Raw genomic sequence first — 26,402 nt, forward strand, 5'->3', positions numbered from 1 at the left:
TAGTTTAAAAGGAGCCTGAAAGACTTACTACTGGCCAACTCCTTCTACTCCATTGGTGAAATTTTTAATAGAAACAAATGATGTATTGTATTTATTCATACTATTAGTATTGTTATTTCAGCTTAAAAAAAATCAACATGTTCCACATCCACGAGGATCTCCTCAGCATGGATCTATGGAACGAAAAACTAATCTAATCTGGGTGAAGCCATGGGTTTTACAATGACATGATAAAAGCATTCAACAAAACTTGTTACGTGAGCTTACAGTGGAAGACGTCAAGTCGTACATCAATTACTTAAGAATGGATGAGCATACATTTCTGTATGTGCTCAATGAAGTGTATCCTCATATCACAAAGCACAATATTCACTTAAGAACTGCTACATCTTCAGAAGACAGGCTCACTGTAACACTCCGATTCCTTGACACAGGAGAGGGTTATGTTAGGTTAGGTTAGGTTAGGTCAGGTCAGGTCAGGTCTCCAATCTTCTTAATCTATTTTGTATTCAGGGTGCCTCACGTTGTAAAGCACCTCACCAGCTTCAGGCATCTCTATTAATTTTGTAGTTGTCGGCACACACCAATTGTATTTACCGGCAATGGTTATAAAAACACTACAGACGACAGAACGCTGCAACGATGCTAGCGCTCCTTGTGATAACATGTCACATTGCAGTGAACAGAAGACAAGCGTTTTCTTTGATCAAATATACAGCGAGGCCCTAGATTTGATCAAATATTGGACGACATTCGACAAAGTCCCTATTACACTATCAAATATCTTTGACAAAGATATTGGACAAAGATATTGGACAAAGAAATTTGATAGTGTAATACCGGCCTAAGTGAAAGTAATTTTGGGATCTTACCCCAAATGCTCTATTGTGAATTATTTTGTTTTCAGTTTTTAGCTTAAAAGTTCTTCCAAGCTTTTCTGCATAATCTATCCTCATTTCCCAATGCATTTCTTCCTCCATTTATCTGAAAGAATTGTCCACTTGTAATGTATGGAAATGGATCTTGTAAGCTGCAACTATTATTCAGTTATTATTTTCCCTCCATCCCTTCTCTTCTTGCTCTTGTCTTCTTCTTCATTTTCTTCTTTTCATTCTAAGAATTCTTTCTCAAACTTAACAATTATCATGCACATTAGCTAACACCCTTTCAAGATGGGTTTGCTCTGAGTGACTCTCTTTTTTGTCCTTGCTTGTCATGACTTTTTCTCTAATGCCTTTTTTCACTTAGATTAACAATTAATATTGAATCACACAAATAGCTCCTCCACTTCCCATCTTGCAACTGATTTGTTTCAATTCTAGATTTTGATACTGATCTGTACCTCCATCAAAACACTTTACAGTCTCATTCAGTCCTGTTTGAAATTATTCTACAGAAAAAATAAAGAGTAGTAACTTCCTGAAACATAATATTTGTTTTCTGCTTAATTTGTTTTAGTTTTATGGTGTTTTCTGTTTCACTTATCGGTTCAGTTATCATGTAAAACTTGGTTATAATGTGAATTCTAGAATGTGTAATCTCACATTTCTTTTTATTCCAGCAAGATCCTGTGAAACATTGGGAATGGATTGACCATACAGATTATGTCAGTAAGGTTAGTATGAAACTATTAGAAACAGCAGTAAGTCATTTAGACATTACACAGATGATGCTTATAATGCAAAGTCTATTTCAAATATCTGTATAAATGTTTCTCAGTCAAGGGAGAGGAAAAATATAATGCATAGGGGCAGAGACAGGTGCCATTATCATTATCTGAAATAATAAATTAATTCTCATTTAGTTCTATAAAATAGAGTGGCCACATTTTAGAAAGAACAGTATGTCTTGTCGATCTGAAGATGGCGGGCAGTGACCAAAACTAGTAATTACTCCTTGAAACTGTCTGTGGTTGTGCAAGATGAGAAAAGTTGTCAGAAAATAAAGAAGTATGTTTATTAGAGATGAAATTAACAACTCGGACAATAAAATCAAAACAATATGGAATATTTGTAGAAGGGAGACAGGAAAAGTAACCACTGGGGTAGGTAGTATTACAATTAAAGGGAATGATGCCATTTTAACCAACAGTACACAAGTAGCTAATATATTTTGTTATATCCTAGCCAGTAATGCCACCCGAGCCCGCTGCCAAAAGGTTGGCAGCATCAAAGTCCGGACGCCGTCCGCATAAGCAGCGCCAGCGAGACAGGAAATTGCCGCAAGTCTGCGCGCGCCACCGCTGGCTTCTGGCTTCTTAAGCGCTGGAGTCGCGAGCGCTAGGACAGTTCTGTACTCGCCGCTCAGTTGTATACTCGCCACCGAATTGTGTACTTGCTAGTCAGTTGTGTGTTCATCGCAGCAGAGTTGTTGTTTGTCGTCAGCCGACGCTGACCTAGCCGCTCCGACTCGAACTAGACAGATTTCTGTAGACACGGAGTTCACTACTGTGTTCCTGTATCTTCGTTAATAAAGATAAGTACCGACTTTTATTTAATCAGAGTGTTTGGGTTTTCATCTTTCTGTTCACTGTTCCAGCGGACCGGTCGGCCCGCTATTAAAAGTGTGGCGGTGACTTCGTAAGCCGTTTCTACAGCGAATTGTTTGTCGCTACGAACACTGCCACAAAACTGGCAACGAGGGCTTCCGAACTCGTGTGCAGGGCTGGTTCAACTTGTTTGTGGTTATACTAATTATAGCGATAAAATTTTGGGGGCTGGTTTAATTTGTGTTCACTATGTCTGCCGAATTACAACAGTTGATCTTGTTACAGAGTCAGCAAATACAAAGTCTGGTGGAAGCAATCGCCAAACAAGCGGCTAATCCTCCAACACAACAGGAACAAGCACAGGCAGCACCACCTTTCCGTGCTTTTGATGCATCAAGAGAAGAATGGCAAGAATATTTCGCGCAGTTGCAGGCGCACATGACAGTCTACAAAATCACGGGCACTGAGCGGCAGCTTTATTTAATTTCCACTGCAGGCGTGGAAGTCTATCGACTACTTTGTAAGTTGTTCCCAGAATCCAAGCCAGAAGCTTTAGACTATGACGTTGTTGTTAACAAGCTTGCTGAGTATTTCGAGTCGCGAGTTCATGTGGCAGCGGCCAGATTCAAGTTCTTCAGATTAAAGAAACTGCCACATCAATCTAATAAACAGTGGTTAACAGATTTACGGGGCCTCACCCGTCAGTGCCGATTTAATTGTGTGTGTGGAGCTTCCTACAGTGATGTCATGTTACGAGACGCTATTACTCAAAACATTGCAGATTCTCGTATTTGTGCTGGTATCTTAAAGTTGCCTGACCCGTCATTAGAGACTGTGATGAACATCATTGAAGCCCAAGATACTTTTGACTATGCTGAGTGTGAGTTAGATCAGCCATGTATTTCTCAAATTGCCTGTGCTAAGCAAGTTATGTCATGCCCGCGGCCCCACCGGCAGAGTCAGACTGTAAACACTAGCCGGCCGCATCATGTTAAACACATTCGTCAGCCGCGTGTGCAACATGATAGAGTTAAGTCTTGCCCTAAGTGTGTTCTTGCTCATCCTCGTGAACGTTGCCCGTTAAGAAACGCGGTTTGTCACTTTTGTCAAAGGAAAGGACACATCCAGACTGTTTGTTTGCGTAAACGCAAGAACAATTCTAGTGCTGCCCAGCCCATGGATATTCATGTTCTTCAAAGCCAGCCCGCCCAGAAGGTCGCGTTTAAAGACTCTTCCACGGTTGGTGTGGGTAATAACCTTGTTCGCAATAAGCCACCCACCCAGCCCTCTGCTATGCGACCCCGGCGTAATTCAAACGCTGTAAAAAGTAATGTACAGACTGCAAGTGAAGCGGGAGTTGTTCCACCCGCCCAACCCACGAGTTGTCGTAAGCAGCGAACACGCGCTAAACGCGCTGATTTTGTGTCTTCCGCCTCCGCTGCACCGATCCAGAGACAGTGTAATAAACTATTTGTGAAGCTACGCATCCAGGATAAGACCTTCAATTTTCAATTAGACACTGGTGCGTCTGTGACTTTCATAAATAGTGCTACGTATGCGGCTATCGGCTGCCCTAAACTTTCAGCGGCAAAACATTCATTGGCTACTTATAGTGGAGAACAAATTCCTGTGTTAGGTGTATGTAGCGTGCCAGCCACATTCCGTGGCAATACAAAAACAGTTTCATTCACAGTGCTCCGCGCTACAGACAGTGTAAACATTTTCGGATTAGACTGTTTTGACTTGTTTGGCCTGTCTATCCAAGACAATGTGTTGCAAATTAATTCTGTTGTTGTTCCTCAAGACAGCATAACCGATTTGTGTATACAATACAGTGACATATTTAAAGACGAACTAGGTTGTGCTGCGAACTTTGCCGCTCATATTACGTTAAAAGATAATGCTCAGCCTCGATTTTTTCGTGCTCGTCCAGTGCCTCACGCCCTCCGGGCACCTGTAGCAGATGAACTTCGTCGTTGGCAAAACAACGGTGTTATTCAACCCGTTTCAGCGAGCCAGTGGGCTTCTCCCTTAGTTATTATAAAGAAACCGTCTGGCAAGTTACGTTTGTGTGCTGATTTTAAGTCGACAGTTAATCCTCAGACTGTCATTGATTCTTTTCCTTTGCCTCGACCGGACGAGCTGATGGATAAGTTAGGGGAAGCTCGTTTCTTTTCCAAAATTGGTCTCCGTGAAGCATATTTGCAATTGCCCCTCGACGAGCAATCACAACAGTATTTTGTCATAAACACGTCGTTGGGGTTGTTCCGTTTTCTGCGTTTGCCTTTTGGTTGTGCGTCAGCTCCAGCTGTTTTTCAGCGTTTTTTGTCACAACTTCTGGCTAATGTGCCATCGTGTTGCAACTATTTAGACGATATTGTTGTGTCCGGTCGGACGCCTGCTGAACATTTCCGTAATTTGGAGTGTTTGTTTACAGTGTTCTCAGGCAGGCCTACGTTGCAACATCGATAAATGTTCATTTTTCCTTACGGAGATGGAGTATCTGGGACATGTTATTAATGCTCAAGGCATTCATCCCTCCCAGTCACATTTAGCAGCTATTCGTGATTTGCCCGCCCCTCGCAATCTGCATGAATTGCAAGCAGTTCTTGGCAAATTGACATATTATATTAGGTTTATACCTAATGCATCACAGATTGCTGCACCGTTGCATCGTCTCCGCCGTAAGAATGTTCCGTTTGTGTGGTCAGCTGATTGCCAATCAGCCTTTCAGCAGCTTAAAGAGGCTTTATTGAATGATCGTTGTCTGGTCCATTACGACCCTAACAAGCCTCTGGTGTTAGCTTGTGATGCCTCTTCTTTCGGCCTCGGTGCTGTGTTGTCTCACCGAGTCGGTAACACCGAACGTCATATTGCGTTCGCATCTAAATTGCTAAACAAAGCTCAGTGTAATTATAGCCAATTGGACAAAAAAGCGTTGGCTATTGTGTTCGGTGTCACAAAATTCCATCACTACCTCTATGGTAGGCCATTCTATTTAGTAACAGATCACAAGCCCCTGACGTCACTGTTTCATCCATCTAAACCAGTTTCTCAGTGGACAGCTCAGAGACTACAACGTTGGGCTCTTTTGTTATCACAATACCAGTATGAGATACTGTATCGCCCTACAGCTCAGCATGCAAACGCTGACGCACTTTCTAGATTGCCGATTGCTGCGGATGATGTCTTCGATTCCTCTGACGACTCTTGCCATCAGATTGACGCCAATGAGCATCAATCCCTCCGGGATTTTCCGATTGATTATCGTCAGGTGGCGCGTGAGACAGCTACGGATCCTCATCTGAGTTTACTATTACGTTTTGTTCAACGTGGTTGGCCGTCCAAGGCAACGGACATATCGGATCCTGTGGTTCATCGCTATTATCCGCAACGTCATCTGTTGTCTGTTTCGCACGGAGTTTTGCTGTTACGCACCGAGAATGACCAGCTTCGTGTAGTGGTTCCCCAAGTGCTCCAATCCAAGGTCCTCGACTTGTTGCATCAAGGTCATTGGGGAGTGGTCCGCACCAAGCAGCTTGCCCGCCGTCATTGTACATGGATCGGCATTGATAAGCAGATTACGCCGATGTCTACCGATTGTTCGACGTGTGCCGAACACCAAGCTGCTCCGCCTCAACGCTATTTTGAGTGGGCACGCCCTGCCGGTCCATGGCAGCGAGTACATATTGATTTCGCTGGTCCATATTGGCATTCTCGTTGGCTCATGGTGATAGGTGCATTTAGTAATTTTCCGTTTGTTGTGCCCATGCAGTCTACAACGTCTGCACAAACTATACAGGCGTTGACTTCAATTTTTTGTATTGAGGGTCTTCCAGAAGTTTTAGTGTCTGACAATGGTCCACAATTTACCTCTGCTGAATTTGAAAGTTTTTGTTCTGCCAATGGCATTCGCCATGTTCTTACTCCGCCGTTTTACTCCGCCGTTTTCTTACTCCGCCATTCCACCCTCAATCGAATGGTGCAGCGGAACGTTTTGTACGCACATTCAAGGATCATATGAACCGCCTTCGTGCTACGCACTCTCGTCAGCAGGCCCTCATCACGTTCCTGTCGTCGTACCGGACCACGCCACACGACGGCCCTTCGCCTGCGGAGCTTCTCCACGGCCGTCGTCATCGCACCCTACTACGGTTGTTGCACCCCCCGGATCGACCCGCCGCTTCTGAGCATTGCACGCGTTTTCAGCGCAACGACGCCGTTTTTTACAGAGTTTATCACGGTCGCCGTCGTTGGGAACGTGGTACCGTGATAAGTGTCCAGGGTCGCGGTTTTTATACTGTTGAAGGTGCTACTGGGGTGCACAGGAGGCATCAGAACCAGTTGCGCCGCGCTGGCCGCCCGGCTTCTGCCGCTCGTTCTTTGTCCCCAGATTTGGTCCGCGGCGGGTTCCAGCCGCGTCTTCCGACTTCGCTGCCGCCCCCAGGGCAGCAGCAGCAGCCGTCGCCGCTACCACGCCGACAGCCCGTCCCGTTGATGCCTCCCGCGCAGCTTCATCCGGGAGCGCCCCGGTTGGTCGCTCCGGCGCCTGCGGTCCCTCTTCAGTCACCACCGCCTTCGGAGCTGATGGACGTCGACCCCTCAGCCGGGCCGCCTTCCCAAGCGGTGGCTGTGCAGCCTGTCCTGCAGCCGCTTTCCTTGGGCACCCCCACGGAGTCTGACACCGCAGCGCCTTGTCCGGCGCCCACTCAGCAGCCGTCGGCGCAGCGTCAGGAGACGCTGCCTCTCTTCGTGGGTCCCGACGCCCCGTCGCGTCCAGTACCAGAAGCTGCGCCCGTGGTCACAGGCGTGCACCCTGACCTCGGTTTTCAGTCGGTGTTTCCCGAGGCCCCGCGCAGCCAATGCTGGGGTGCGGACCGGGGACTGCCACCGACAACAGTCTCCGCCCCGGTCTCTTCTGCTACGCCTGCGGCCAGACCCCTCCCCCGCCGTCGACGCTCGCCACGTCATTATTCAACGACGGTGCGGCGATTTGGGGGGGGAGGAGTGTTATATCCTAGCCAGTAATGCCACCCGAGCCCGCTGCCAAAAGGTTGGCAGCATCAAAGTCCGGACGCCGTCCGCATAAGCAGCGCCAGCAAGACAGGAAATCGCCGCAAGTCTGCGCGCGCCACCGCTGGCTTCTGGCCTCTTAAGCGCTGGAGTCGCGAGCGCTAGGACAGTTCTGTACTCGCCGCTCAGTTGTATACTCGCCACCGAATTGTGTACTTGCTAGTCAGTTGTGTGTTCATCGCAGCAGAGTTGTTGTTTGTCGTCAGCTGACGCTGACCTAGCCGCTCCGACTCGAACTAGACAGATTTCTGTAGACACGGAGTTCACTACTGTGTTCCTGTATCTTCGTTAATAAAGATAAGTACCGACTTTTATTTAATCAGAGTGTTTGGGTTTTCATCTTTCTGTTCACTGTTCCAGCGGACCAGTCGGCCCGCTATTAAAAGTGTGGTGGTGACTTCGTAAGCCGTTTCTACAGTGAATTGTTTGTCGCTACGAACGCCGCCACAAAATATTTAACAACCATTTCTTAAGTGTAGGTGAGAAAATTGGTGAGAATAGTTCAAAAGAAAAAGCCAAGCAGTACATGAAAGTGTCAATTTTGAGAAATCTTAAAATTCAAATGGCTCTTAGCACTATGGGACGTAACATCTAAGGTCATCAGTCCCATAGACTTAGAACTACTTAAACCTGACTAACCTAAGGACATCACACACATCCATGTCCGAGGCAGGATTCGAACCTGTGACCATAGCAGCAGCGCGGTTCCAGACTGAAGCGCCTAGAACCGCTTGGCCACAGCGGCCGGCGAGATATCTTAGTCAGATTAATTTTCACCTAACAACCTCTTGTGAAATAAGGAAAATCATTAAATCTTTGAAAAAGAAATGTTCTGTTTGAATGGATGACATCTCTAACAAGATATTAAAACAATGTGAAGCAGTTACAGCTGTTATTCTGTCATGTATCTAATGGATCACTAACTCAAGGTATTTTCCCAGACAGTTTCAAATATGCCACTTTCAAGTCTCCCTGCAGAAAAGGGGACATCACAGATGTCAATAATTACTGGTCAGTATCCTTGCTTACAGCATTTTCAAAAATCATTGAGAAAGTAATGTACTCAAGAGTGGTTAGCCATCTCAACAGTAAAGGGATACTTAGTAAATCACAGTTTGGATTTCAAAAATGCTGTGCCACTGAGACAGCAATATGCAATTTCACTGCCCATATAATAGAGTCTTTAAATAGTAGAATGTCACCAATAGGAATTTTTTGTGACTTATCCAAAGCTTTTGGGTGTGTGAACCATGACATTATGTTACAGAAATTACAATTCTATGGTAGATATGACACAGCATATGAGTAGTTGAAGTCATGTCTACAGAACAAGGAGCAAAAAGTTTCTTTATATGGTTTAAGTGATTTAAGGAAGTTTTCCACTTCATCTAACTGGGGTGAAATTACATTAGGTGCTCCACAAGGTTCGATCGTGGGTGCCCTTCTGTTCTTGATATATGTGAATGACCTTCCTTCTTATCTGAAACAAGAAGCTAAACTGACACTGTTTGCTGATGATACAACTGTCGCTATTAATCCAGTAAAGAAACTCCAATAGAAAATGAAAGAAATAATGTCTTTGGAAAAGTTATTAATTGGTTTTCTGCAAATGGGCTTGCTCTGAAGTTTGAAAAAAACATAGCACATCCAGTTTTCTAGTGCAAGGAACATCAACAGAAGTCAGTAGCCAGGGTAGAGCATACTAAGTTTTTGGGTGTATATATAGATGAGAGTCTCAATTGGGAAATTCATATTTTGGATCTCCTAAAGCGACTTGGTTCAGCAACTTTTGCAATCGGAATAATTGCTAATTTTGAGGCCATAGAAATTAGTAATCTAGCCTACTTTGCATACTTCCACTCTCTGATGTCACAAAGAATAATATTTTGGGGTAACTCAACACTTAGGCAAAAAGTATTCACTGCTCAAAAGAAAATGTTTAGAATAATGTTTGGAGCTCATAGCTGTACACCTTGTAGGCATCTGTTTAAAAGATTAGGAATTCTTACAACAGTCCCATAGTACATTTACTCAGTAATGAAATTTGTTCTCAACAACATGGGCCAGTTTAAAAATGGCAGTGACATTCATGATTATTATACCAGAAGAAAGAAAGACCTACACCATTCTCTACTTAACCTATCTTTGGCACAGAAAGGTGTAAAATATGCTGCTGTAAAACTTATCAATAAATTACCAGATGAAATAAAATGTCTGACAGACAATAGTAATAATTTAAAAAATAAATTGAAATCATATCTCCTTGACAACTCCTTCTATACTACAGATGAATTCCTGAATAGGAATAAATAATTCCATAGGTATAATATATGCATTGTGGTAGGTAATAATAATAATAATAATAATAATAATAATAAAAGCTTTATTTATGTGTGCGTCTATTATGCACTTCACATGTTCCACATCATATGAGACTGATTAGTGGAACACGTAACTAGCTAACCAACAAGAAGAAATTATTTTCAAAACAAGAGACAGTACATGTTTGTCAGTAGAGCTCTAAACTTCATTTCATTATGTGATGCTCCTATGGTCTCTGGAAGGGTGATTAAAACAGTTCACTGTGTTGTATGCCTTCCATGGAAATGTTTATGGCTTCGTGTGATGACGGTGCATTGTGAGTATAGTCTCTCCAAATTCCAGCTATACCTGCCAACAAAGACAAGTCTCATGAGCATGTGCTGTACTAAATTCTTCTACTCAGGATTGTGATGGTATCAAGAAAATTTTGTGACAAGTAATTAAAAACTTTTTTCATTCATTAGGAGCCCACCATCATTGCCTGGGGTAAATAGTGTCTGCAACACTTGGATTTGCTGTTCATCAGTCTCTCTCTCACAGCTACTTGTTATTGAGTCACCTCATTGTTCACACTTTGTAAAATCTGCTCTAATACTTACTTTGTACATTAATAGTATAAAGAGCTTAGATTGCTGCTCTCTATATAGGTGTAGCAGATGGGCACAACAACAAGACTGCTATACATCTGAGCTTTCAGCCAAAAGGCTCTCTTCAAAAGTAGAAACACACTCACAGATTCACACAATTACAGCTCATACACACATGACCACTGTCTCTGATTGCTGAGGCTGAAATGCCTACAGCAACTGTGCCTGATGGAGAAGCAATATGTGCATGTGAGGGTAAGGAGGAAGGGGGGGGGGGGGCAGAAGAGGAGGGAGAGATAGAAGGGTAGGGATGGGGGAAGGCATAGTGCTCCTTGTGGAAGTGTGCATGGACTTAATGGAGACAGGGTAGGGCTGATAGTGCAGTTGAGTGGTTTGAGGGGGAGAAGGGGTTGGGAGGTGGGGGAATGGAAAGGGAGAGAAGTTGAGGAGAAAAGACTTCTGGGTGCATTGGTGGAATAGGAGACTGTGTAATGGTGGTGTGGGAATGGGGAAGGAGATAGGTAGGTGAAGGACAGGGACTAGTGAAGGTTGAGGCCAAGGGGGGTTATGGGAATGTAGGAAATACTGCAAGGTGAATTTCCACCTGTGCGATTCACAAAAGCTGTATTGATTGGAAGGATCCTGATGGCATATGCTGTAAATCAGTTATCAAAATGAAACACATTATGCTGTGCAGCATGTTCTCAACTGGATGATCCAGCTGTTTCTCTGTGACAGTTTGTCAGGGGCCATCCACATGGACAAACAGCTTATTGTTTGTTATGTCCACATAGAAAGCAGCACATTGGTTGCAGCTTGTTTTGGAGATTACATGACTACTTTTACAGGTAGACCTGTCTTTGATGGGATGAGAGATGCTTGTGGTTGGACTGGAAAAGGTAGTGTTGGGAGGATATATGGAACAGGTCTTGCATCTAGATCTGTTCCAGGGATGTGAGGCATGAGACAAGGATTTGGGAGTAGGGGTGTAATAGTGATGGATAAGGATGCTGTGTAGTTTTGGTAGGCAATAGACTACCACAGTGGGAGGGATGGGAAGGTTAGTGGATTGGTTATTCCTTGTTTCAGGGCATGGCAGGAGGTTGTTGAAACCCTGATGGAGAATATGATTCAGTCAGACAGGATTCAACATTGGCTTTGGGTTGCATGTGATTTGTGGGATTGGTGGCAAAAAAGTGTTTTTCCTGGTGCCTGCAGTGGTAATTCCCACCCCTCCCCCCACCCCCACCTTTTTTTTTTTTTTTTCCACTAACCTTACCAATCAGCCTCAACTCAAAAATGATGTTGAGCCCTGCCTGACACAATTCACTCCTCCATCCAACTGTGATCCATCCCCATTGCTCCAAAATTACCCCCTGTTGACATTCCAGAATTTATTAACAGCAAACCTTGCCTCACCATCATTCCTAAAATCTCTCTAACTAATGTTACATTTGCAGGAAGAACTGCAATCTACGCCCGCATCTCGTGGTCGTGCGGTAGCGTTCTCGCTTCCCACGCCCGGGTTCCCGGGTTCGATTCCCGGCGGGGTCAGGGATTTTCTCTGCCTCGTGATGGCTGGGTGTTGTGTGCTGTCCTTAGGTTAGTTAGGTTTAAGTAGTTCTAAGTTCTAGGGGAATTATGACCACAGCAGTTGAGTCCCATAGTGCTCAGAGCCATTTGAACTGCAATCTACCCAACCCAGCCCTTATATTCCTACCTGCTGATGAAGTATCCACCACTATGGTGGAGGGACTCTACTGGCTGTCAGATTCATCCACCTACAAACACAGCCACCCCATTCCAGAAGTCCAGTAGGATCTCCAGTCTCTCCTCAGATCCTTAGGCCTATCCTATAACTTCTCCCCTGAGTCTTTCTCTCTCCTCCTCACCGCTACCACTGCCCACACTCTTATCCTCTACATGATTCTTAAAGTACATAAACCCAACCATGCAGGACACTCCATTGTGGCTGGCTACTGTGCCCCCACTGAGAGAATCTCTACTCTCGTTGACCAACACCTTCATCTTATAGCCCATAAGTTCTTATATAAAAAACACCAACAATTTCTTCCACCGACTCTCCACAGTTCCTTTACCACACAGCACCCAGCTTTTCACCTTGCTCTACATTAACTTCCATTATGGCTATGGCCTTGCTGCCATTAAACACTACCTTTCCCAGTGCCTGACTGACTCCAAACCTACAACTTAACTTCCTTCATGGTCACTATGAGCAACTACATCTTCACCCTCAATTACTTTTCCTGTGAAGGCATTACCTATAAATAAATCTGTGGTACAGCAGTAGGCACAAGCATCCTATGCCAAACTATTTCTGGGGATCAAGAGAAATCCTTCCTGACCAACCTTGTTCAGAAACAGATCTCTCATGCCTTGTCTTCCTAGTCACCTAACACCTCCCACATGGTCACTGTATCACCACAAAGGAGCACTCCCCTTATGACTCAGTAGCACCCAAGACTGGAGTACTCTGTCAGGGTTTCAGTTACCTCTCGTGCCCTGAAATGAGAAATATCCTACCCACTACCCTTCCCAACCCTCCCACAGTGTATTCTGCCTCCCACCAAACCTACTCAGTAGCCTTGTCCATCCCAACACCAACTCTGCTTTTAACCCCTTGCCTCATGGCTCACATCCCTGCAGTAGACCTAGATGCAAATCCTGTCCCATACACCCTCCCACCACTACCTACTCCAGTTCGGTCACAAGCATCTCCTATCCCATCAAAAGCACTCACATGATCTGCAAACTAAGCTGCAATCATTGTGCTGCTTCAGTCACAAGCATTTTATGTCCAATATTAACTGCAAAATAGGCTGCAAGCACCTTGCTGCTTTCCATGTGGGCATGACGAGCAACAAGCTGTCTGTCCACATGAGTGTCCACCGACAAACTGTAACCAACAGACAGCTGGACCACCCAGTTGCTGAATGTGCAGCCCAACACAATATGCTTCACTTCAATGACTTCTTCACAGCTTATGCTGTCTGGATTCTTCCAATCAACACCAGCTTTTCCATACTGCTCAGGAAAACACTCCCTGCAATATATCCTACGTTCCTACAACCCCCTTAGCCTCAACTTTCAATATTCCCTGTCCTTCACCTACTATCCCTTCCGTGCACCCACTCCAGCACTACACAGCCTTATATTCTACCAATGCACCCACTAGTCTTCCATTCCTTTACTTCTCTCCTTTTCTGTTCCCCTTCCCCTTTCTCCTATCCTCAAACATTCCCAAATGTTCTTAGCAACCCTACTGTACTCACACAAGCAGCCCTAGACCTTCTCCCACCTCTACCCTGCTATCCTTCCCCAGCATCCTCTTCATACCCACCACCCACAGAGTGCTTCTCCCATCAGGTACAGCTGCAGTAAAGAGTTCGACCTCAGTGGCCAAAGACAATGGCCCTGAGTGTGTGAGTTGTGCATGTGTGAATGTGTGTTTGTTTTCTACTTTAGAAGAAGACCTTTTGGCCAAAATGTATGGTAGTCATATTGTTGTGCTTGTCTGGGACTAAACATCTCTACTGTATGATGAGTAGCAATCTGTCCTTTTCATAAAATTGTTATTTCTCCACCCTGGATTTTCCATTGTTTAGTCTGTACATTCATATACTACCCATCTGTGTATATCATAAATGGCTGCTGCTTGATATTTTGTTTGTCAAACTGGTGCATTGGGCAAGAATATACAGTACTGTAAAAGGAAGTTAGATTTCAGTTTGCATACTACGATAATGTACCAATGTTTGCTCAGTGATTCAAATTAAAACATTCATTACGCATTTAAATGTTGCTTACACCATAAAATAATTTTCAAAGCTGTACTAAAACGACATTACATTTTTCTTTCCTGTAGTTTATATGTCTTTATTTTGTGAGATGCCAAGGGCAGTAAGTAAATAAGTTGATGCACAGGTTACAGTGGAAGAACACATTTATTCGTAACAACAAAAATAAATAATTCACAGGTCTGACATTAAAGCAGAAAAGTAAAACCACTTCTGCTAAAATAGGAGATTTGTCACGATAGTCCAAACCGGTATCCAAGATGAGTGTTGGTTGATATCTGGTTGAGTTTCTGGTTGGTGATCTGGCCAGTGTCCTGGTTGGTGTCTGGCTTGGTCAGAAGTAGGTACGTAAATGTGTTGGTTGATGTTGTGGACCATACACAGCCAGTGTCCAGATAAAGATTGCCACCAATAGAAAAGCTGCAGGAGCAGCCAGTGTTGAGCCTGGAGGGAGACTGAATGCCTAGCTGTGATGATTTGCAGTGCCACAGACGGCTCCATGCTCTGCTGATGGGTGATGATATAGGAATTTTTATATTGTTGTCCTCTCATTTGTACACAGTGAGAAATGTTCTCGTTATAGTCTAGCATGTACACAGTGTAGTGTGTACAGCCAAAGTTGGGACTGCTGCATGTCTCCGGCTTCAGTAGAGGAGGCCTAGGGATATGGCAACCAATCAGACACAGATGTGTTCTGTGATGGTATGTGGCCAGACTCTGCAGCAGTTCAGTGTTTATATATTCTTTATTTGTTTAGAGAAACTTTTCAGGTCCATCTCATAAGTTATGGCCAAAGCCTCATAAAAGACTCATGAAAAATCATTTCATGTCATCCTGCAATTCATTATAGTCACTTACATATGTTCTTAAAAGTCTTTTACTCTCTGCAGTTATTTCAAAGATTCTGCCACTAACATTTAATGTCTGGGGATCTTAAAATGCACTGGCATCCTGTATATTCATTATTCACTTCCACGGCAGAATGAAGAGGGACAATATTTTTTTTGGAATTGTTACATTTATTAGGGCAAAGTATGGTCTGACAATGGTACATACAATACAGGTATTGATCAATATCGATGAGCTTCTTGTTGAAATCGTTACAAAGTGTACCATCTGGTGACCAGTTTTCTTTTATGTCGAGAAGTGACTGCAAGCTGTTCATTGAGATACTTGTGTAGTTTTAGGAAGTGATAGAAAAGATAACACTTCAGTGCAGCAGGGCAAAGTGAAAAAAGGTTTTTTAAAAACATTGCTGCATGAGACTACGTATGTCAGGGCAACCTGTGCCCATACAGTGTTCACTGTCTTCTTTATTGGCTCATTTGTGAATATCAATGTCACTGACCATAAGGTCTGTGGTCAATATGGACTGCCACTTTAAAAGTGTACTTGAAGTCAGTTGAATGCTTTAATCATGATCACATGTTGTCCATCAAACTCCACAACTTCAGTTTTCATCCGAAAACTGAAAGACCCAAATCATAGTTCAGTCTGTTGTAAATGATGATTAGATTTCCCTACAGCAGACTCAGAGACCCCCATTGTAGACATCTGGACAGGAGGGCCAACTTCTCTTTGCATCCTGAAAGAAGACGTCACTAAATTGGTGAAAGTTTGCCTCTAGTTGAATCTAGAAAACTGGCAATGAACTGTGGGTATTCTTATCTAAGCTTAGCTGTCAAAACCAAATATCTCCAAGGAAGAATAATGAGCCATTGCAGAACTGAGGAACAATACAAAATAGTTGTCATTCAAACAGACAAGGGACTTCTGTACAGTTTTATACATGATGGACTTTGACAGCTAGATACAAGAGTACTCCACTGGAACCTAATGGAGATCCTACAGCTATGAGTAGCATTATGATAAATGCATTGTTTCAAATAATTGGAACAGATTTTGATGTGGCCCCGAGAGCAAGTTCCAACTGCGTCCCTAATACACTGTGTGATGAAAATTACGTGGACATCTATTAGTGGACAATAATGTGGGTTATATCCACCCTTTGTCTTCCTGGTCGCTTGAACTCTGGTTGGGACACTTTCACTAAGGTGTCTGAATATTTGTGGAGGTATGGGATCCATTCTTTAACATGAGCTGAAGCCATGGTAGGTGGGCAGTGGGAACTGGAGCAAACTCGTTGCTCTGACTCATCCCAAAGGTGTTCCATGGGTTCAAGTTGAGACTCTGGGCAGGCCAGTCCATTTTAAGAATGTTATTGTCCATAAACCATTGCTTCACAGGTGCTGTTTTATGACAGGGTACATTGTCAAGCTTTATAACAGTGTCCATCATATCCTAACTATTCCTCTACCGTACACTTTATACAGTGCTGTAAAATGTTTTCATAACCTTCTTCATTTAGCATTTGCTTTACCACAATAAAGGGACCAAACCCTAATCGAGAAAAATGTCCACATATTGTAACCCAACCTCCTCTGTAGCTCACTGTTGATACTACACATTGCAGCGGGTAACATTTTCCAGCCATTCACCAAACCCAAACACTACCATCAGATTGCCACACTATTTTGAATGACTCATCACAGCAAATCACTTGTTTCCAATCATCCACTGTCCAGTGGCATCACTCTTTATGCCACCTTGAGAGTCACTAAGTAATGATTGCAGAAATGTGTGGGTTGTGAAGAGATGCTCGACAATTGTAGCCTACTATATTTTTTGAAACTCAATAAGCACAGTCATCATGCTAGGTAGCCTGCTGTTAGCACTTTGGAACACACAATTTCTTACAATTGCCTTCTACTGTGCTTGACTGTCCTTGTCTGTCAGTACGTGAGGTCTGCCAGGTCTTGATTTAGCTGTTGTTGTTCCTCAACAGTTCCACTTGTCATTGTACAACTAGAATATAAATGAAGTCCTGAACAGAGAGTACAGCTATTTGTAAAACACTGAATATACCTGAATGCTGGTATTTATACCAACATTGAATGTTCCAGAATATACTAACACTACAAACAAAAATTGTGTCAAGAATGTTCCAGGATTGATAAATATTGAGTAACAAATAATTGCTGCGGGTCAGTGTGAAGCCTATAGTGTCTTGCTTTACTGTGTTCTACATGAATGTCATGATGGGAATTATTGTATCCCAGTTTCTCTGTCCACTATCAGTGTATAAGAGGCAGTCAAATGAAAATAAGACAGATGAAAAAAAGTAAGTGAAATGTTTATTGTTTCAAAAGTAATCACCATATCTGTTAATAATTTATCCCAATGTGAGACAAGACGGGCAGTGCCATCATGAAATTATGTTTGTTGTTGCCTGTTGAACCATGATTGTACCTAGGCATGCACCTTTTCATCCAAAGGAAATAGATGGCCATCAAATGTCTTCAGGGTTAAAAAAATATGGAAATCACATGGGGAGAGATTGGGCCTGTATGGAGGATGTGCAAGCCCTCACATTGAGAGCATCTCTGTCAATGTCTTATTAAGGTGTTCCATTAGGCCATTTGTCTGTGGATGTTAGGCTGTTGTCACCCCTGTTGGTAATGTTGCGATGTAAAATTACCTCTGACACTATTTTCAACTGGAAAACTTATCCACAATCAGAGATCATCACACAGGATTTTCTGTGCTTCAAAATGATGTCTTCTGTACGATGAACTTTACAATTTCTGGAACTTAGGTGATCACCACAGCTTTAGCAACAACATAGTGCGTGAGGTAGCCAGTGCAGACTATTATCCATCGGTTCCTGTTTGTGAACTTCAGAGACCTCCATAAGAGGCGGATTCCAATTTGGTGGAATGCTGCCTCTGCAGTTGGGATTAGTACCAGATGTTCCGGAGGTAACTGCAGCACATACTTTCACCATTGGCATTTTTTACATGGGCCCACATAGTGTTTAAAATATCAATAGAAATGTGGCCAGTGATACCTGCATCTGATTTAGTCTAGGGTTTGCAGGAAATTCAGGTGAGCAACATTTGGAGCATCATGGAAATACTTCAGAATAGACAGCAGTCCCCTTGGATCATAGTTCCTCTTACACACTATCTTCTTAATTAACTAGTATTCAATTACTGGTATTCTCCTTTGGTTGGTTTCCCCTTTTTCAAGGATTCTATTGTTTTCAGCAGTGCTGGATCTTCCATTGGTTCAGCAGAAATGTAATTTAATGACTGAGCTTCATCCATGATGCTATATTTCATCAAAGGGTTCCTTGAAATGTAATCAGCACTCTGTATTTGAATTTTCTTTTGTATACCACTGTGACATCTTACCTCTGAACAGGAGCGCCGACTTGTAAAAAAGTATTTGGGGGGGGGGGGGGGTCTTGCCCCGGGAAATTTTCTAAATTTCATTAAATTTTAGGTGAAAAATAGTGAGTTTTAAAGTTTTTTAAGCATTTTAGAGTCATACAAGCAACATTAGAACCCAGAAAACTGAACTCTCAGTAACTCGGCACTCTGGGAAACTCTACAAGGCTGACACATTTTTTGGCTTTAGAAAAAAGAAACAAAATATAAACACACATGGTATTTTCATAAAAAGCTAATTTAATGTACAGTAATAATCATGCTTATAGACTATTACAGAGCAGTGAATATATATCTCTGGAAAGACAGAAATTATATTTAAATAAATCCTAAACTATCATTAAAAGAATAAAACATAAAATATTGCTCTCACATAGTAATAGCACTTTGATTAAAAAGTGAAATAGCTAATTTAAGCTTACTTTGAATAAGGCTCAGAGTTCATTAAATAAAAACAATATCTCAAAGTTAATGCTTTAATATGGTTAATAAAATTAATACAATATGCCTAATACTTTCAGTCAAAAAGTATGTATATAGCCGGTTTTAATTGGGTCTTACATCCTAAAAATATTTAAGTATTTGAAAATAACTAATACAGTAGTAAACTGGTACTAACATTTTGAAACTGAATATATATATATATATATATATATATATATATATATATATATATATATATATATATATATATATATATATATATAGACACACACACTCCTGGAAATTGAAATAAGAACACCGTGAATTCATTGTCCCAGGAAGGGGAAACTTTATTGACACATTCCTGGGGTCAGATACATCACATGATCACACTGACAGAACCACAGGCACATAGACACAGGCAACAGAGCATGCACAATGTCGGCACTAGTACAGTGTATATCCACCTTTCGCAGCAATGCAGGCTGCTATTCTCCCATGGAGACGATCGTAGAGATGCTGGATGTAGTCCTGTGGAACAGCTTGCCATGCCATTTCCACCTGGCGCCTCAGTTGAACCAGCGTTCGTGCTGGACGTGCAGACCGCGTGAGATGACGCTTCATCCAGTCCCAAACATGCTCAATGGGGGACAGATCCAGAGATCTTGCTGGCCAGGGTAGTTGACTTACACCTTCTAGAGCACGTTGGGTGGCACGGGATACATGCGGACGTGCATTGTCCTGTTGGAACAGCAAGTTCCCTTGCCGGTCTAGGAATGGTAGAACGATGGGTTCGATGACGGTTTGGATGTACCCTGCACTATTCAGTGTCCCCTCGACGATCACCAGTGGTGTACGGCCAGTGTAGGAGATCGCTCCCCACACCATGATGCCGGGTGTTGGCCCTGTGTGCCTCGGTCATATGCAGTCCTGATTGTGGCGCTCACCTGCACGGCGCCAAACACGCATACGACCATCATTGGCACCAAGGCAGAAGCGACTCTCATCGCTGAAGACGACACGTCTCCATTCGTCCTTCCATTCACGCCTGTCGCGACACCACTGGAGGCGGGCTGCACGATGTTGGGGCGTGAGCGGAAGACGGCCTAACGGTGTGCGGGACCGTAACCCAGCTTCATGGAGACGGTTGCGAATGGTCCTCGCCGATACCCCAGGAGCAACAGTGTCCCTAATTTGCTGGGAAGTGGCGGTGCGGTCCCCTATGGCACTGCGTAGGATCCTACGGTCTTGGCGTGCATCCGTGCATCGCTGCGGTCCGGTCCCAGGTCGACGGGCATGTGCACCTTCCGCCGACCACTGGCGACAACATCGATGTACTGTGGAGACCTCACGCCCCACGTGTTGAGCAATTCGGCGGTACGTCCACCCGGCCTCCCGCATGCCCACTATACGCCCTCGCTCAAAGTCCGTCAACTGCACATACGGTTCACATCCACGCTGTCGCGGCATGCTACCAGTGTTAAAGACTGCGATGGAGCTCCGTATGCCACCGCAAACTGGCTGACACTGATGGCGGCGGTGCACAAATGCTGCGCAGCTAGCGCCATTCGATGGCCAACACCGCGGTTCCTGGTGTGTCCGCTGTGCCGTGCGTGTGATCATTGCTTGTACAGCCCTCTCGCAGTGTCCGGAGCAAGTATGGTGGGTCTGACACACCGGTGTCAATGTGTTCTTTTTTCCATTTCCAGGAGTGTATATATATATGGTTATAATAGAGGGAAACATTCCACGTAGGAAAAATATATCTAAAATAAAGATGATGTGACTTACCAAATGAAAGTGCTGGCAGGTCGACAGACACACAAACAAACACAAACATACACACAAAATTCAAGCTTTCGCAACAAACTGTTGCCTCATCAGGAAAGAGGGAAGGAGAGGGAAAGACGAAAGGATGTGGGTTTTAAGGGAGAGGGTAAGGAGTCATTCCAATCCCGGGAGCGGAAAGACTTACCTTAGGGGGAAAAAAGGACGGGTATACACTCGCACACACACACATATCCATCCACACGTATACAGACACAAGCAGACATATTTAAAGACAAAGAGTTTGGGCAGAGATGTCAGTCGAGGCAGAAATGCAGAGGCAAAGATGTTTTTGAATGACAGGTGAGGTACGAGTGGCGGCAACTTGAAATTAGCGGAGATTGAGGCCTGGTGGATAACGGGAAGAGAGGATATGTTGAAGAGCAAGTTCCCATCTCCGGAGTTCGGATAGGTTGGTGTTAGTGGGAAGTATCCAGATAACCCGGACGGTGTAACACTGTGCCAAGATGTGCTGGCCGTGCACCAAGGCATGTTTAGCCACAGGGTGATCCTCATTACCAACAAACACTGTCTGCCTGTGTCCATTCATGCGAATGGACAGTTTGTTGCTGGTCATTCCCACATAGAATGCGTCACAGTGTAGGCAGGTCAGTTGGTAGATCACGTGGGTGCTTTCACACGTGGCTCTGCCTTTGATCGTGTACACCTTCCGGGTTACAGGACTGGAGTAGGTGGTGGTGGGAGGGTGCATGGGACAGGTTTTACACCGGGGGCGGTTACAAGGGTAGGAGCCAGAGGGTAGGGAAGGTGGTTTGGGGATTGCATAGGGATGAACTAAGAGGTTGCGAAGGTTAGGTGGACGGCGGAAAGACACTCTTGGTGGAGTGGGGAGGATTTCATGAAGGATGGATCTCATTTCGGGGCAGGATTTGAGGAAGTCATATCCCTGCTGGAGAGCCACATTCAGAATCTGATCCAGTCCCGGAAAGTATCCTGTCACAAGTGGGGCACTTTTGCGGTTCTTCTGTGGGAGGTTCTGGGTTTGTGAGGATGAGGAAGTGGCTCTGGTTATTTGCTTCTGTACCAGGTCGGGAGGGTAGTTGCGGGATGCGAAAGCTGTTGTCAGGTTGTTGGTGTAATGTTTGCCACGAAGACCTAGGCTGTAGGGAAGGGACCGTTTGATGTGGAATGGGTGGCAGCTGTCGTAATGGAGGTACTGTTGCTTGTTGGTGGGTTTGATGTGGACGGACGTGTGAGCTGGCCATTGGACAGGTGGAGGTCAACATCAAGGAAAGTGGCATGGGATTTGGAGTAGGACCAGGTGAATCTGATGGAACCAAAGGAGTTGAGGTTGGAGAGGAAATTCTGGAGTTCTTCTTCACTGTGAGTCCAGATCATGAAGATGTCATCAATAAATCTGAACCAAACTTTGGGTTGGCAGGCTTGGGTGACCAAGAAGGCTTCCTCTAAGCGACCCATGAACAGGTTGGCGTACGAAGGGGCCATCCTGGTACCCATGGCTGTTCCCTTTAATTGTTGGTATGTCTGGTCTTCAAAAGTGAAGAAGTTGTGGGCCAGGATGAAGCTGGCTAAGGTAATGAGGAAAGAGGTTTTAGGTAGGGTGGCAGGTGATCGGCGTGAAAGGAAGTGCTCCATCGCAGCGAGGCCCTGGACGTGCGGGATATTTGTGTATAAGGAAGTGGCATCAATGGTTACAAGGATGGTTTCTGTGGGTAACGGATTGGGTAAGGATTCCAGGCGTTCGAGAAAGTGGTTGGTGTCTTTGATGAAGGATGGGAGACTGCATGTAATGGGTTGAAGGTGTTGATCTACGTAGGCAGAGATACGTTCTGTGGGGGCTTGGTAACCAGCTACAATGGGGCGGCCGGGATGATTGGGTTTGTGAATTTTAGGAAGAAGGTAGAAGGTAGGGGTGCGGGGTGTCGGTGGGGTCAGGAGGTTGATGGAGTCAGGTGAAAGGTTTTGTAGGGGGCCTAAGGTTCTGAGGATTCCTTGAAGCTCCGCCTGGACATCAGGAATGGGATTACCTTGGCAGACTTTGTATGTGGTATTGTCCGAAAGCTGACGCAGTCCCTCAGCCACATACTCCCGACGATCAAGTACCACGGTCGTGGAACCCTTGTCCGCCGGAAGAATGACGATGGACCGGTCAGCCTTCAGATCACGGATAGCCTGGGCTTCAGCAGTGGTGATGTTGGGAGTAGGATTAAGATTTTTTAAGAAGGATTGAGAGGCAAGGCTGGAAATCAGAAATTCCTGGAAGGTTTGGAGAGGGTGATTTTGAGGAAGAGGAGGTGGGTCCCGCTGTGACGGAGGACGGAACTGTTCCAGGCAGGGTTCAATTTGGACAGTGGCTTGGGGAGTTGGACCATTAGGAGTAGGATTAGGATCATTTTTCTTCGTGGCAAAGTGATATTTCCAGCAGAGAGTATGGGTGTAGGACAGTAAATCTTTGACGAGGGCTGTTTGGTTGAAACTGGGAGTGGGGCTGAAGGTGAGGCCTTTGGATAGGACAGAGGTTTCGGATTGGGAGAGAGGTTTGGAGGAAAGGTTAACTACTGAATTAGGGTGTTGTGGTACCAGATTGTGTTGATTGGAATTTTGAGGTTTTGGAGGGAGTGGAGCTGGAAGTGGGAGATTGAGTAGATGGGAGAGACTGGGTTTGTGTGCAATGAGAGGTGGTTGAGGTTTGCTGGAAAGGTTGTGAAGGGTGAGTGAGTTGCCTTTCCGGAGGTGGGAAACCAGGAGATTGGATAGTTTTTTGAGGTGAAGGGTGGCATGCTGTTCTAATTTGCGGTTGGCCTGTAGGAGGATGCTCTGAATAGCCGGTGTGGATGTGGGAGAGGAAAGATTGAGGACTTTTATTAAGGATAGGAGTTGACGGGTGTGTTCATTGGCTGAGTTGATGCGTAGGTGAAGGATTAGGTGGGTGAGGGCAATGGATTGTTCAGTTTGGAACTGGTATAGGGACTGATGGAAAGAAGGGTTGCAGCCAGAGATGGGAACTTCAAGTGTGAGGCCTTTGGGGGTTATGCCAAATGTCAGACAAGCCTGAAAAAATAAAATGTGCGAGCATAATCTGGCTAGGGTGAAGGCATGTCTGCGGAGGGAATGTAAATAAAACTTAATGGGGTCGTTGTGGGGGTGTTGTGAGGGTGACATGGTATTAGAAGGTGGAAAGTGTAACATGAGATTGAAATGAAAACGAAAGATAAAAATGAACTATAAAGCAACTGGAGATCTGGTATGAAAAAAGGCGAAAAATTGTTGGTTAAGTTGATCCTGTGGTGAACTTGGGTTGGTAGACAGCGATGTGCATAAAGGTTAGGTGGTTGTGTTGCCGCAAAAACACGTTAAAGGACGGAGAAATTCGGGAAAATTTCGAAAAAACCTGTAAATGTATTAAAAGGAGTGGTGTTGTGGTTAAAGATTACGAAAATGGGGCTAACAACTGTCTGACGAAGAAATAATGACGTTAAAACCTGTGGGGAACGGCTAAAAATGATCAGTAATGTGCGAAAAACGGAAGTGGAAATAAAGTGAAGTTATTAGAACTAGCCGAAATAGTTGTTTAATACGTGAAAGCAGCTGTTATTGAACTAGAAACGGTGGATTTTATAGCTGCGGTAGTGTTGAAAGCGGAAAATAAAATTTTTTGGGTTATGGTTTGGAAGTGGGTTACGTATTATTGAGTATATATAGGCGGGATAAAATTGTATAGTAGATTACGGTAAAAAGGGGAAGGTGAATACAAAGTGAGACTACTGGTAAAAACAGAAAGAGAAAATAAAGAGAAAATAAGACGACAGGAAAGATTTCGAAATGCAACAGCGACAATAACAAACGTGATTGTTGGGTTCAAATTAATGATATGGTTTTGTGTGTGTGTCTGTCGACCTGCCAGCGCTTTCATTTGGTAAGTCACATCATCTTTATTTTTAGATATATTTTTCCTACGTGGAATGTATAACTATATATATATATATATATATATATATATATATATATATATATATATATATATATATATATATATATATAAAAAGATGATGTGACTTACCAAATGAAAGTGCTGGCAGGTCGACAGACACACAAACAAACACAAACATACACACAAAATTCAAGCTTTCGCAACAAACTGTTGCCTCATCAGGAAAGAGGGAAGGAGAGGGAAAGACGAAAGGATGTGGGTTTTAAGGGAGAGGGTAAGGAGTCATTCCAACCCGGGAGCGGAAAGACTTACCTTAGGGGGAAAAAAAGGACGGGTATACACTCGCACACACACACATATCCATCCACACATATACAGACACAAGATGTCTGCTTGTTGCAAAAGCTTGAATTTTGTGTGTATGTTTGTGTTCGTTTGTGTGTCTATCGACCTGCCAGCGCTTTCGTTTGGTAAGTCACATCATCTTTGTTTTTAGATATATTTTTCCCACGTGGAATGTTTCCCTCTATTATATATATATATATAGAGGGAAACATTCCATGTGGGAAAAATATATATTGTCTGCTTGTGTCCTTTTTTCCCCCTAAGGTAAGTCTTTCCGCTCCCGGGACTGGAATGACTCCTTACCCTCTCCCTGAAAACCCACATCCTTTCGTCTTTCCCTCTCCTTCCCTCTTTCCTGATGAAGCAACCGTTTGTTGCGAAAGTTTGAATTTTGTGTGTATGTTTGTGTTTGTTTGTGTGTCTATCGACCTGCCAGCACTTTTGTTTGGTAAGTCTCATCAAGATATATATATATACTCTATTTTATAAAGATTTTTAATATTGCTCTAAATGCCATTATTAGGGCTAGAGTGTCTTTAGAAAGGTGCAAATGTTGACTGTCTGACTGGATTAATGAATGTGAAGTTGATGACTGGTTAGATATTCAATTCATCAAAAACATCTCAGTGGGCATAAGAACAGCCAAGTTGTTCAATTGTTTCTGGCCCATTGTTGATCGGAGATATGACTTCAGATGTCTAAGGGTGCTAAATGAGCATTCTGCTGTTGCTGTTGTGATTGGAACTGCTTGGAGAAGCTTAATGCACTTCACTACTTCACATAACATTTCTCCATCTGCAGGCTCTTGTGTAATGTACTTTCTTACATCAGGCATGTTTTTTTAAGAGCAGTTGTTTTTTTATTAGTGATATCAGCTAACATATTCAAGTGTAAGCACAGTCTTTCAAGGTGTAGGTCATTTTTGAAAAACTCAGTTATTTTTCCAAATTTGTTGTGCCTCTGTTTACTAAAAGCAACTACTCTTGTTCAACTGCAAAGACTGTGTGAGTCCAGCTGAAGCAAACCGCTCAGTAATGCAAGATTGCACCGTTTCACAAACTTCAATGTAAATAGCTTTGTAGTATTCCTTTTTGGTTTTGAAAGTGCGTGGTGAGCTGGCTTTGTTGTTTTCATCCTTCTTTAGTATACTTCAATTCCGAGGAAATGAAGGATCATCCCTTGTGAAGGTTTTTCTTTTAAATGCGATCCCCAAAAGTGTTCAAAACTATCATGCCATCCATTCAATATACAAATCAAACCCTCATATATTTTTCCCAGATCAGCAACACTTAGATGAGGGCATTGAATTTTTTCATT

General features: G+C 43.7%; 1 protein-coding gene across 1 annotated transcript in view; it reads left to right on the forward strand.

Moving 5' to 3' along the window:
* Positions 1 to 26,402, forward strand: part of LOC126244799 (serine/threonine-protein phosphatase 6 regulatory ankyrin repeat subunit C-like) — a 297,603-nt gene that overhangs the window by 82,509 nt on the left and 188,692 nt on the right. The window contains exon 3 of the mRNA XM_049948268.1: positions 1,562 to 1,615. Within this exon, the coding sequence (XP_049804225.1) occupies positions 1,562 to 1,615 (54 nt within the window). The remainder of the gene's footprint in view (positions 1 to 1,561; positions 1,616 to 26,402) is intronic.

This window comes from Schistocerca nitens, chromosome 1, assembly GCF_023898315.1.
Source record: "Schistocerca nitens isolate TAMUIC-IGC-003100 chromosome 1, iqSchNite1.1, whole genome shotgun sequence".
In the NCBI taxonomy this organism is placed as follows: Eukaryota; Metazoa; Arthropoda; class Insecta; order Orthoptera; family Acrididae; genus Schistocerca; species Schistocerca nitens.